Source organism: Oryza sativa, chromosome 1, assembly GCF_034140825.1.
Source record: "Oryza sativa Japonica Group chromosome 1, ASM3414082v1".
Taxonomy (NCBI): domain Eukaryota; kingdom Viridiplantae; phylum Streptophyta; class Magnoliopsida; order Poales; family Poaceae; genus Oryza; species Oryza sativa.
The window spans coordinates 24,477,262-24,491,071 of NC_089035.1; the positions used below are offsets into that span (position 1 = coordinate 24,477,262).

The following is a 13,810-nucleotide window of genomic DNA, read 5'->3' on the forward strand; positions in this document are numbered from 1 at the left end:
GTCCGGGGCGCGACGGCTTCGGCGGTAGGCAGAGCGACGGCGATGGGTGGAGGCGGAGCCCCGCCTCCGCCTCAGTCGCTCGCTCCCCGGGCGAGCCGCGCCTCTGCAACCGGTCACCCTGTCCGCCTCCGCCACCATCACCCGCCGCCCGGTTTGCCTCCGCAGCGGCCACCAACCGCCTGGGCGACTCCGCCTCCACCGCCACAGCCGGCCGCCCGAGCGCTTGCGAGAGAGAAATCGGAGTTCATCGTCTTCAACCGGTACAGTGCGGATGTTCTCCGCCGCCGCGCTCGCCTCGCCCGTCCCCGCAGCGCTCTCCTCGCCCGTCCCAGCCGCGCCCGCCTCCGCCTCCCATCCCCGCGAGGTCCGCCTCCGCCGTAGACCGCCGGTCGCCCGAGGGAGACTGGGAGAGAGAGGGATATATATATATATATATATATATATATATATATATATATATATATATATATATATATATATATATATATATATATATATATAAGCCCAGGGCAGTGACTAGGGGTCTAGTCACCAGATATGAGGATAGGAATGCTTATCTATATGCAATCTTTGATGTGAGATTAGTATGTGACAATTGGATGGCAATCCAGGTTGTTAAATTTTTTTTTTAATATTATTATGCAAACATAAATGCAGTACTGGAAATAAAGATGTAAATACAAATTATGTACAAGATATAAAATTAGATATTTAGAACATAATAGGTTTATATAGAACGGTCCAGGTGTTCATTCATATACCTTGATAGGTTGAAGGTAGTTCCTTCTGAAGATTACACCAAGGACTTGGTACAACACGTTCGTAATTATACAGGTACAGGACTCTCACAAAGACTCTTACATAGACTCTCACACTTAGACTCTCATGAGTCTTTTATTTAGGTTATACTATAGTACTAACACTTTGATGGAGTGGAGTGGAGTGTGATGGCTGGTGGAGCGGTGAGAGGAACGGTTGAGTGAGATGTGTTGTGTGTGGAATGCGATGCCTCTGAGCCCCTTATATAGCGCTCGGTAGAGAATCTTCATGATATCTCTTCTTGACTTCAAAGAGTTCATGATATCCCTTTAGACTTCATGGAGAGAATCTTTGATGATGACGCTTTTGACCTTCAATAAAGATGTCATAATATCGCCTTTTGACCATAGACTTATCTTATCTAGAATAGTGTAGATTCCTTATCTTGAATAGTGATCTTTGTCGGGGATGACAAGATCTTTATTCATTATCTTCGTTGATTATCATGGGTGCTGATTGCACCGTGTCGATCTCTGATGGCTCTGTTTTCTGAAACCACTGAGCCAGGCTTCTGTAGTAACTTTTCTTGGAGCATTCATTTCCAAAATCCGGTTTAATTATGTGCCCTGCTCCCTTGAAGTATTCATAACTTTGGTTGTAGAATTTGCTGATAAAAATCCTTGTGATCTTGTTTTGGAAAACCAGCTGATATTCATAATCTGTGGTGATAGCTTCTTCAATTTCTGCAGCTTCAGAAAATAATCTCCAATTTTCATGATTAGCAATTGTTGTATATATTTCTTCCTCTTCATCCGATAGTTTGCTAGGACCGTCTTCTTGAAAATTAAATTGTCTATTCATGATATATATATAATGAATTGCTGGACGAACAGGTGGTGTGAATTTTGGTGGTATTGAGGAGAAGATAATTCTGTATCTTCCATGTCCAAGTCTCCTGCAGATATCTTTCACAGCGTTTCCTAAATCAGATTGAAGGATCTGATCGAGGGTTGCATAGATGGAATTCACAAGACCATGATCTATAATGGTTTGGAGAGATATTTCTTCATGGTTGTATGTGGGTAGGTTCCGGAATCTTTGAAGATTTATCTCAGCTTTGAGAACCAGGAATCTATAGGATGGGTCAGAGATTGCCTGATCATCTAGCCTTAAGAGAGGGAGCATATATATGATTACTCGTATGGCTGGGTTTCTTTCTCTCCCTTCTAAGAGATCAAAGAAATAATCTTGGAGTCCAAGGAATATTTTCATTTGTCTCTCCTTAAACTTGTGCCAAACAAGATCGAGGATGTCTTGCCCAAAGCAGGATAAGGTTTGCTCCGTTTTGAAGCTTAATCTGGGCTGGAGATTTTCGTATGTAGTACTCATGGGATTTTGGCTTTTAAGTTTCTTTTGGCAAGAATCTTTGTAGGCACAAGATCTACATGGTGCTTTTGGCTGGGTCCGGAGTATATATTGTGGAAGGAATGAATTGGGATGATTATGCAGTATGTATGGTGTTTGGGGAATGGTATCATGCCTTTTTGTGGATGATGATGGTTTATTATGTGGAAAAGATTGCAATAGGTTATTGATATTTATGTGGAAAGCAACCATGCTCGAAGCAGGATCTGTTGAGATCAAAATCTTATCTGAGAATACCTTGGTATTCTTATCTGTTGCCATAGATTGTTCAACTTCCATGGGAAGTTTATCTTGGCCATCACGGGATTTTTCCTCGCGATAATCTAGTAACATCTCCTCATGATGAGGGATATCTTGTATTTTAGCCCTTTTTTCTGTTATCTTTTGATCTGAGGGCACGAAATTTTTGAAATAATATGCCAGGCCATTTAAGGCATGAGCTTTTTCTTTTTTGTTTTTTGTCTGCCACAAGAGGTTTAATAACCCTTGTTGTAGCTCTGTTACTCTGAAGTTGTGATTAAATCGTTCTCCATGGCCTCTGGGCAGTTGGGGCAGTCTCCATGAACTCATATTCGTGAGCCATTCAGACTTCTGTGAAGCCATTTCCCTGCATATATATTCAAAATCTTTAGTAGCTTTTAATAAATATCTATCTTCCCATGACGTCTTACCTGGCAAGTCCATAGATTTTGGAAGATATGATGGGAAAGAATTGTCATGTAAATATATTGTATTCACAACTTGTTCTCTCTTGGTCTGAATAAGCTGGTCAAGAATCTCATCTGTGTTAGACGAAAATCTTAGGCTCACCTGTTTGTCCATTATCTTAAATTGAATATCTTCGTTCGTGACAAGGAAAGGACGAATAAGTGATAAAAATGGTGTTCCTAAAATAACATCTTGCTTAAGATTTTTAACGAGTAGGAAAGATGTTTTAATGCAAACTTCAGATATGCAAATATAGATTTCAGGGATTTGATATTCTACTGTTAAAAGCCTTCCATCTGCCCCACGAATTCTGTGGGCGGCTTTATAGAAATATTTATGAGGGATAATACCTTCTCGAATGCAACTGACATCAGCACCAGAATCAATTAAAGTAATATGCTGGAAGTAGGATCCGTCTATAAAACGATACATAACTTCTGTGTACCATTTTTGCTTCATATATTTTTGAATGGTTCCAACAACATGATCATCTTCTTGAATTGGTTCGTCCTTTTCTTCCATATGGAATCCTTCTTTTGATTCTAACATGTATAGACGCTTTCTTATTTCTTCTAAATCTTGTTTCATAATTTTTTGGTCTTCGAATAGGCTGATCAAATCTGGTTGCTCATTCTTCTTTTTCTGTTCATCTAACCTTTTAAACACTTCATCAATAGAGAGGAATTTGCTCTTTTGAATATCCTTTTTTAGTTTATCCTTATCAGTTTTGACTCTTGAAAGGAATTTTTCGAGGACTCTTCTTTTTTCTTCTGGATCTTGAATGGTTTCAAAAGTATCGAGAACAAATTCTTCTAAACTGGTTAAAACGAGTATATTTTCATCAGACTCTTCTTCTGAATTATCTGGCTCACAACAAGAGCAACCACTGTCTTGGCAACAATTAATTTCTGCATTTTTTTCTTCATCTGAACTTAAGTCATTGTCTATATTATTTAGTATTGCTTCAAGTTTTTCTTTAACGTCTTCTGATTCTGAATCTAACAAGGCTTGGATCTCTTTTTTAACTTTGGATTTGAAACATCTGTTAGCTATGTGTCCTTTCAAGCCACATTTGTAACAAATGGTTTCTTTGCTTTCAGTGTCTTGTGTTCTTATATTCTTATTGTAAATTCTTTTTGGTTTCCTTTTGGTAGCTTGAAAGCTCATCTTGCTTTTATCATTTGGTTTTGTCATGGGTTTGGAATGGGTTTTTCTTTTTCTATAGACATAAGGATCTTGAAAACCAAACTGATAGCAAAAATCTCCCATTTCTCTTTTACCAAGAATCCTTTGTTTTTTGAGTTGATCTTTGATTTTTAGGTCATTGCAAAGCTCAGCCCCTACTAATTGTATCTTTTGTGTGATTTTTCCAATATCTAGATAGTGATAATTTATACTCCCTCCCCCTTCTTTTCTTAGGGAATTTCTAACCTTTTCAGCAAATAAAGGAGGTAAACCAGAAATATATTTTTCTTTCCAAAAGTCTTGATTAGGTTCTGGTAGGGTATATAGTTTTGACAAGAAAGTATCTTTATACCATCTAAAATCTGACATTGTTTTACATTTTAAATTTATCAATTGTTCTCTATTTTTTTCATAGATATCATGATAGTTTCCAGCAAAGTGATAAATTATGTTATAGATTAGAGTGGCTAAGGCATCAGAAATGTTACCGGTTGGATTCCCATTACCATCTCTATCAGGTAATGGCCTTCCTTGATCATCCCTCTTAACTGCGCAAAGAATCTCCTGTCTTTGAGTTTCATTTAAATAATTATTCCACCATCCTTTTAATTGACCAGAAAACCCAATGACAATCATATTGGCAGCTTCTCTTTCTTTGTTTCCATTAGCTATGCAGGCATTAGCATACATAATCATTTGATGACATAAAGTAAAGATTTGATATTCAGTAAAGCCATCTAGGTTCCATTCTACAATTTCTTTGCCATTGTAATAAGTCATATTTTGAATCTGAGGCATTTCCTCAAACTGTAGGTCTGCATAAGTTGGTCGAGGGTAATAATTCCTAGTTGTGGAAGTAAGAGTAGAAGGTTTAAAAATCTTGTTGACTATATCATATTTCTCATTATCAGAAATCTCATTGATGTTTTTATTTACTTTTAAATTATTTAGTTTTAAGGCTAGCTCATTGACTAGTTCTTCAGAGATTGCGGGTCCAAAAGCCTTTTGTTTTCCAAATTTGATGTTAGGATCAATTGTTGGGACAAACATAGGACTAACAGACTGAGAACTAGAAGACTGAGAATTAGAAGGAATATTTATTTTTACCTCAGGTCTTCCTGTTTTGTAGCCTTCCATAAGGATTGTCTCTATTCGATCTGTTTGTTGACCAAGAGAACGTAGAGATATATTTGCATAATTTTGTTGTTCTACCAAATGTCCTATGTGTTCAACCTTTGCTGTTTCTCCATATGTATTTTTAGAAATACTTTTTAGTGGACAAGCTTTTCCTCCATTATGAGATAATTGAATGGATTCAAATGGAGGATGAACAGAGTCTACCTTGTTTCCACTGGCTGTCTCCCATTCTGTAGAAACCTTCTTGATAACAGTTAAATCTTCTGCTTCGGATTTTTGCTCTTTTTTTATCATGTTTTTTCTTTTGAAGAATTCTTCGAAGTGTATAATCTGGCTATTCTCGTACCAGTCAAAGAAGAAAATATTTCTCCTTTGTTCTCTCATTTCGTTATGCCAAACTTCTCTTATCTTCATTCTGAATGATTCGTCAACTTCTTCAAGGTATCTTTTAGTCTTAGCTCTATTTTTGGGGAGCCTTATTTCTCTCCTAAGCAATTCTTTGTCAATTTCAAATTCTTCTTCTTCTAAAGCAATAACAAAGCCAACATCAAGCTCGATAACATTGATATCGAAGTCTGAGATTGAAGGTTCGTCGGAGTTGTCTTCATAGGTAGCATAGACAACATTTTGAGGTTTTGTCCTAGGCCTAGAATCTAGACTGACAGAAGGTCTAGACTGGAGAAAGGCTTTTTGTTTTGAAGCAAATGTTATCTCAACATCTCCGTCTAGTGTTTCAATCAAGGATTCGACTTCCGACTGATCCATAGACTTAGGTTCAACAGCTTGAGATAAAACCCATTTCTCAGGCAGGGTGATCTCATCCCATTTCAGGGTTTTGGGGATAGTATGTCTGTTATTAGGATTGGTTTGAAGGAGAGTGGTTAGGCCTTTTGGTGTATAATGTTTGGCACAAGGTGCTAAAGTTGTCATGGCTTTGTAGTAAACTCTGTGTGTGTGTGTGTGTGTGTGTGTGTGTGTATATATATATATATATATATATATATATATATATATATATATATTTGGGGATGACAGGTGGGCCCGAACGCTTTTTTTTTAATTTGCTGACTGGATTGCCACGTTGGCGCCACGTGTGCAAGCTTAAACCAAAACCACTTAGAATAGTGCTCAGGGGGGTAATTTGTCCGATATAAATACTTGAAGGTGTAAAATGTCCGGTTTTGTTTTTCATGGGGTAATTTAGACGACCGCGATAGTTCGGGGGGTAATTACTTTAAACTACTCAATGTCAAAATTAATACGATATAGAAAGAAAGTTAGAAAAAACAAAAATTATAAATAGCCAAAAAGGATACAGTCGGAAACGGTAGCCCTTACACGGAAACGATGGTAGCCCTTACACGGAAACGGCTATCAGTCGATCAGGAATTTCCTAACCGTATAATTTATACATCTCTGTGTTCGCTCACGAGGCTTAGAAAATTTTACATTAATATTTAAACCATTGATTGTGGATGTTCCAAATCGATCATAACGGTATTGATTAAACAAAAGAGCCCACATAAAAAATAATTTATAAATAGCCAAATTCAGACTAAAAAATGCCAAGGGAGATTCACGTAAAACACAATACAAAATTAATTGAAATTTGGAGTAAAAAATAAAATAAAACGAGCAATTCATTTCCAAAACAAATTCCACGGTTATAATCCACAAATCACTAAATTCGGAATATAATAAAATAGTGAGAAAAAGAAGAGACCATATTAAAGCGGCCATGTTAATTCTAATTCGTGACAAAACATAAAATAAAATTAGAACTTCAATATCATATAAATTCCAAACTTAATTAAACCGAAAACACCCGGGCATGACTCTACCCACTAAGGTTCAAATCTTAATGCGCACAAATATTACGTATATGCAAGTTGAGCATTAACACAATTTTAGTGAGATATGTGCCACTGATTTCTACATTAGAGCGTGTGTTAGCGGACGCATTTGCTGTGGCGGATCCAGGTATATTCGGTGGGGTTGGCTGACCCCATAGTTTGTACACCCTACAAACCTTTTCAGGTATAAATTCAAAATATTTTGAGAAATGATCCCACTTAAATACAAATTACTAGTAATTGATCCCACGGGATTAAATTCGCAGCTCCGCCACCGCGCATTTGTGGGGATCTAAGTGTGATGTTACGTGTGTGTATGCAAGTGTGCTATGTAAAAGAATAAAAATAAAAAAAACATGTACTCATCAAACATTTAAAAAGGTGTGCATTTCCGTATAGCTAGGTTTTGGTGCTATGAGAGCAGGTATAATAGTACTGACTCAGCCGGCGATAAGAACCACCACATCAGTATTATCATACGTGGAGGAGGGAGAAAGCATGAGAGAGAGTGAAGCGAGAGCTTCTGCAAGCGCCGGACGATAACACGACAAATTAGGCAAGATGAAATATTTTATTCGCTTTGTGGGTCTATAGTTCAGTTACTTGATCTTATATGCATATGCATACTGTGTGGTTTCAAGTACTAGTTTAGTTTTAATCACCTGTACATGCAACAATTAAACATATTCTTGCTTCCGTAAAACCAATATAGAACCAATCTTTTATATAAACAATCTACAGTATTAACTTTAGATGACCTGATGTACTACCGCCGACTGGGTACTTTCACTGTTAGCCTTGCTCTGAAATGGGTTTGTTGGTTGGCTTGAAGGCCGATATTTCGTGGGGAAGCAGCTTGACCCAGCCACGCCACGCGCCCACGCGAACTTACATTATACTCGTATCTACATGCTCCCACATACTCGGAGGCACGTACTAGCTTAGTTTGCTGGAGGAAGAAGAAACCAGATGATTCCACGAAAAGATCTCTGTACACGTTGATTTCGCCCGTCGGTCGCCGCGTCTCCATCGCATCTCGCCATCTCGGAGAACATCAGAGAAAGGCACAATGCTCTCGTGTTCGTCCAATGGCCGCTCCACCGCTCCGTTGAAAACAGTCGTAACTGACACGTGCTCCCGCCCTTTTCTTTTTTGTCCATCCAACAAAGATGAAAATTCGCCATCGCCACCTTTGTCAAACAGCACATGCCAAATTCCCTATAAAAATGGTTACGCATACGATCTGATTCTCCAACTCACATACGACTGAATTTATCATTTATCATCGGTTGTAAACGGCTACACACTGTGTGTATGAGCATAGTTTTTTTATTAATTTATGGTTTTGCAGGGATGAATCCAGTGTGGTAGCGGCGGGGCTCGAGCGTCTACTACTAGCATGAGGATCGTAGGAGACCCATGAAACCTCTACAAAACTTTTTTTTTTATAAATTTCTTTTACCATACTTCGATGGAAATTGTCTCGCTATTTCTTTCTGATCCGTTAGGCCCTGTTTAGTTCCCACGCAAAAACTTTTTACCATGTCACATCAAATGTTTAAACACATGTATGGAATATTAAATATAGATAAAAAAATACTAATTACACAGATTGTGTGTAAATTGTGAGACGAATCTTTTAAGTCTAATTTCACCATGATTTGATAATATGGTGCTACAGTAAACATTGGCTAATGCTAAAATAATTAGGCTTAATAAATTTATCTCTCAGTTTACCAGATAAATCAATTTATTTTGTTATTAAACTATTTCGAATGAATGTATTGATGACACGTCAAAACTTGAAACGGCGCCTTATTCTTAGTCAGTGCGAGTATCCGACCCGACGCCACGCGGGGCGCCGCGCCCACAGGATCGAGAATCTCACGGGGGTGCAGAGTGCAGACTGCAGAGGCTGGCACGGGGGCCCCGCGCGCCCACCGGCCCACGGCGCGAGAGCCACAGAACCCGGGCCGCACAAAAATATCTCTCCCCCTTTGCCTCCGCTTTTATCCCACCCGACGATGCATCGGACGCTCGCGAACGTTCCCGACGCCAGATATTTCCCGCGCGCCGCGTCGCGCCGCGCAACTCTTCCCGCCTTCCAGCTTGGCTTCGCAACGCTTCGGCTATCCTCTTCTCTTCTTTTGGTTGACACGATCAAAGATATTTTCCGGCGTCCGCGCCCATATATATGCACGCGCCACCCTCCGCGTTTCGCGAGGCCTCTCCTCGACGTCGCCCGTACATTCTCCAGCCGCGCCATCGTTCTTTCACTTCACCCCCAATGTTGTTCTAGCCCCCGCGCCACCCAAGATAGATAGATTCATCGCGATCGATCGAGCGGGAGGTAGAGACTAGAGAGGGATAGTGTGTGCTGCTGCTGCTGCGTCGGAGTAGGATATCGCGATCGATCGGTCGATCGGGCGGATGCAGCAGGGGAGGGGGAGGAGGAGGATGATGCAGGGATCGTCGTACTACGCCGTGCTCGGCGTTCACCCCGGCGCGTCCGCCGCCGAGATACGCGCCGCGTACCACCGCCTCGCCATGGTGAGTGCGATTCTGCAACACACCCGGTCTGGTTTTCCTGTGGTTTGGTTTCGCCGGAGTTGGAAGCAGAGCATCTGAGCATATATGGCGCTGACGTGATTTGGGATTTGGTGCGTGCAGAAGTGGCACCCGGACAAGATCACCAGCGGCCGCGTGGATGCGGAGGAAGCCAAGAGCAGGTTCCAGCAGGTGCACGAGGCGTACCAAGGTAATCAAAAAGCACAAATCCTCTGTTTCTCGTGCGTGTCCTCTGCAATCTGCATCATCTTCTTCGGACGAATTTCTGAATACGAATTTTTTTTTTGTCTGTCGCGTGCGAATGCAGTGTTGTCTGACGAGAAGAGGAGGGCGCTCTACGACTCAGGCATGTACGACCCGCTCGACGACGACCAGGAGGAGGACGTCGAGGTAATCCACTAAGCATCAAACTTTTCTCATGCGTGCTTTGCTTCTTTTTCTTTTTTTTTTTTGATATTGCGATGGTTTTTGTGATCTAACTTGCTGATTTGCTTACCTTGCGACACCACCAGGGCTTCCACGACTTCCTCCAGGAGATGGTGTCCCTCATGGCCACGGTAGGAAGAGAGGTAATTAAATTTGATGACCGATTTAAGCCGACACGAGCGATTCGATCACAAATCAGCTATACTCTAGACCCAAATGCAGCGAAAAGAGAAAAATTCAAATTACAAAAATTTCCGATGCGTCTAAAACCTGTGTTAATCCACTTCGTGCAGGAGCCCGTGTACTGCCTGGACGAGCTCCGCTCCATGCTGGACGGGATGATGCAGGATTTCGCCTCGTCCGAATTGCCTTCGCCCAGCGGCGGCTTCTTCGCCGGCGCGCCCTCCTCGCCGTTCGCCGACACCGGCGCCGCGCAGCAGCAGCGCGGGGTCGGCTCCGCCTCCGCGCGCGCGCACGCTCATCCCCAGGTGGTCGGCAACTCTGCCTGCCTCAGCCGGATGGCCTTCTCCAGCTACTGAGATCAATTTTTGCCAGCGGCCGCAACATCATCACCTGCATAGATTAGCTAGCCTCGTCGACATCGAGTGAGAGTGAGTAGTCGGCGGCGGTGCGGCGCCGCCCCCTGCTGCCGATGAGGCGCGTCAGCGTCGTGATCTCATGAAGGTGCATGCAGAAAGGTGGCAAGGCAGGGCACTGGAACAAAGTATTTCTGTTTATTTTCTTGTCTTGTTTCGATGGGATGGGCTCTGCAGCGAGAACTGTCTATACTGTTCCGAGTGTACCGTGACAATGTGATATCACGGGACTGTTTGCCTTTGTACAGTTTCATGATAAACAATCTGAAGTAGTAGTAATGAACTAGTGACAATGATGATGATGATCGTCGTTGTTCCGTTCTGTTAGGATGATGGGACGATCCCTTTGGTGTGAAACTGCACTCGTGTTTCGCTTTTTTTTTAAAAAAAAAAAAAACGTGCACCTTATCTTCCTCTACAGGAGTAAACCGTAGAAGACTAGTACAGAGAAATGAAGTTTTTTTTAAAAAAAATACAGAGATTGATCAATACTGATATATATCTCCAGAAACATGTAATTTTGAATTGAATTTAAACAAACAAAAATGTTATTTTTTTTCTACTTAGTAATTGAACTTGATTCTCTCTTCGTTTCAGGTTATAAGACGTTTTAATTTTAGCCAAAGTTAAACTATTTTAAATTTGATTAAGTTTATGTACAAATATAGTAGTATTTATAATACCAAATTAGTTTCATTAAATCAATAATTGAATATATTTTCATAATAAATGTGTGTTGAGTTGAAAATATAATTATTTTTTCTATAAATTTAGTCAAATTTAAAGCAGTTTGATTTTGACCAAATTCAAAATGTCTTATAACCTAAAATTGAGAAATTGAGGGAGTATTTATCTGAAATCATATACTATTTTAATATTAGTTGTTCGGTGATATGCAGAAACAGGAAGACGTCCCACAAATACACTTCCCCGACTGGCACTAGTTGTTTTGGACTTGTTCACCTGTGGCCAAGGTGCACGGAATTGAATGACAATAGAATGAAGCTTGAAGTTACATCTAGAACCGAATATATTATACTTCAGCACCAAAAAGAGAAAAAGAACCACTAATCAATCCTGTTCGGTGCATGCTCTCCCGTAACCAGAGCACTTAAAGTCTTAAACCCCCCGAGATATTAGCGGTAGTTCCACGCTCCTACCAGAAACACAATAAGAAAAGGAAAAGAATACACGTCACGTACACCAGCACATCTAACCCAGTCCCAGTTCATATATATATCACATTCATGTCCAATGCATTCCTGAATCACAGTTAAATCTTAATCCTACCACTAATCCTATGCAAAAAGAAAAAAAAAACATGAGGAATCCAAGCCAAATGCTGCGACTGCTGCTGCTGCGGGTGGCAATCCTCGCCGCCGTTCTCGCGACACCGTCGCTGGGCCGAGTGATAGGGGGCAGCAAGTGCAAGTGCCTCATGTGCGTCTGCGACGTGGACCCGCACCCGCTCCCGCCGTCGCGCCACCACCCGCCGCCGCCGGAGGAGCCGGAGCCGGAGCCGACGCCGGTGAACCACCACTACCCTCCGCCGACGACGCCCGCGTACTCCCTCCCGCCGCCGGCGCAGCCGTACGGGCAGTACCCGTACCCGTACCCGTCGCAGGGGCAGGCCGGGGCGGCGTACTGGCCGCCGTCGACGCCGGCGGAGATGTACCCGCAGGTCAGGGGGTACATCCGGTCCGCCGCCGCTCACCGTCGGCGTCCCGGCCACGGCGGGCTCTCGTCGCGCTTGGTCGTCGTCTCCGTCTTGCTCGTGTCCGGCCTAATGCCACTGCTCGTGTAGTCGTGTGATCGTGTCTCCTGTGTTTTCGTTTAGTACGGCCGGGCCGACCGCGCCGAAGTTTCGCGGCCTGCGACTTTGCGACCGCAGCATATGTTGCGGCTGTCACGTTTACTGATTTGGCATGTAAATAAGATTACAACTGTATCGCGTCAACACGTTTCAAGTTCCATTATACGTGAGAAAATTTAAGGCTTGTTTACCTTATAGGCATTTTCAACTTTTCAAAAATTTTAACAATCCCCAAAACTTGATAAGATTACAAACTAAACATATCATTACAGTACAACTTCACCAAAATTTGATAATTTCATAACCTTCTTCTACTCTCAAAACTTTTACCGAAATTTTGAAAAACATCAAACCAAACATGGCCAAACCTTATTGTTAATGCTAAAATTTGGCGTTACGAAAAATTAGGAGGTATATTTTAGCAATGAAGTTAGCATGCCTTTTAATTCCGATTTGAAATGTGATAAACTCAATTCCGATTTGAAGAAAGGTATAGAGTTCGTGAATTTTTCACAGGAATGCCAGCGCAAACGAAACACAGTGATGAATAAATTTGGTCGAACACTCGAGAAACAGGTGCATCGACACTGTCACGGCTGCGGCTTCACTGTTCCATTGTTGTGTTTCTATCCGTGTTCCGTACCACGTGGAGGGCATTCGTTTGTCGATTCTTTTTGTGTGGCCCCACCATAAACGGAGATTACAGGATTATTCTCTCCGTCAATCACCAGATTACGCAGTTAGCGATTAATCCTAATTAGCGTGGCCCTCCAGGGAAACAAAGGCGCCAAATAAAAATTAAGGCGCCAAACCATTAGACAGTTTTTCAGAAAATAGATTAAGCTTTACATATGGCACATTATTATCGGATCACAATCATCTTCTTCGCAACAACAATGGCCTCTCTATCTAATCTTCCAAGGTCAATCAAGGTCACCGATTCACTGCATGAACAAGTGACAACCATGCCGACGGAACCAGCTGCCTCTGCTGGAATGTTTGTACTGCATCATCCAGGGACAAGCTTTCATGGTAACCTAGAAGGGGAATTAGAGACGGTAAGACTTCATAATGTTTTCACTTTCTTTTATTAGTAATCATTGAGACTTGATCACTACAAGCACATCATATCTCCGTTCAGTAAATCTCATAGAAGTTTTGCTTCTTTTCTATTAGCCCTTTTTTTTCTGTAAGTTTCATGAAAGTTTTTCTTCTTTTCTAATTTGTCTCAGATAAAAAAACAGGTATATTAATCAGGATCCTAGTAAAATTGAAGCTACTCCACAAGCAGATCCCTCCAAAGGGAAGGCACCAATCATCGGTATGAAATTCAACAGTGA

General features: G+C 41.6%; 2 protein-coding genes across 2 annotated transcripts; both read left to right on the forward strand.

Moving 5' to 3' along the window:
- The first annotated feature begins 9,288 nt into the window (after positions 1-9,288).
- On the forward strand, positions 9,289-10,984 carry LOC4324218 (uncharacterized). Its single transcript, XM_015777445.3, has 5 exons — positions 9,289-9,617; positions 9,738-9,825; positions 9,943-10,025; positions 10,148-10,204; positions 10,355-10,984. Exons 1-5 carry the CDS (start codon positions 9,498-9,500, stop codon positions 10,598-10,600), a joined length of 594 nt encoding a protein of 197 aa, XP_015632931.1. The 5' UTR covers positions 9,289-9,497; the 3' UTR covers positions 10,601-10,984.
- A 937-nt stretch (positions 10,985-11,921) lies between these two features.
- On the forward strand, positions 11,922-12,665 carry LOC4324219 (formin-like protein 14). The gene has a single exon (XM_015787051.3). The coding sequence runs from the start codon at positions 11,958-11,960 to the stop codon at positions 12,459-12,461; it is 504 nt and encodes a 167-aa protein (XP_015642537.1). The 5' UTR covers positions 11,922-11,957; the 3' UTR covers positions 12,462-12,665.
- The last annotated feature ends 1,145 nt before the right edge of the window (positions 12,666-13,810 follow it).

Coding starts and splice junctions, on each gene's coding strand:
- LOC4324218 (XM_015777445.3), top strand. CDS start 9,498: ATGCAGCAGGGGAGGGGGAGGAGGAGGATGATGCAGGGATCGTCGTAC. Junction 9,618..9,737: donor CGTACCACCGCCTCGCCATG/GTGAGTGCGATT, acceptor TGGTGCGTGCAG/AAGTGGCACCCGGACAAGAT. Junction 9,826..9,942: donor GGTGCACGAGGCGTACCAAG/GTAATCAAAAAG, acceptor GTGCGAATGCAG/TGTTGTCTGACGAGAAGAGG.
- LOC4324219 (XM_015787051.3), top strand. CDS start 11,958: ATGCAAAAAGAAAAAAAAAACATGAGGAATCCAAGCCAAATGCTGCGA.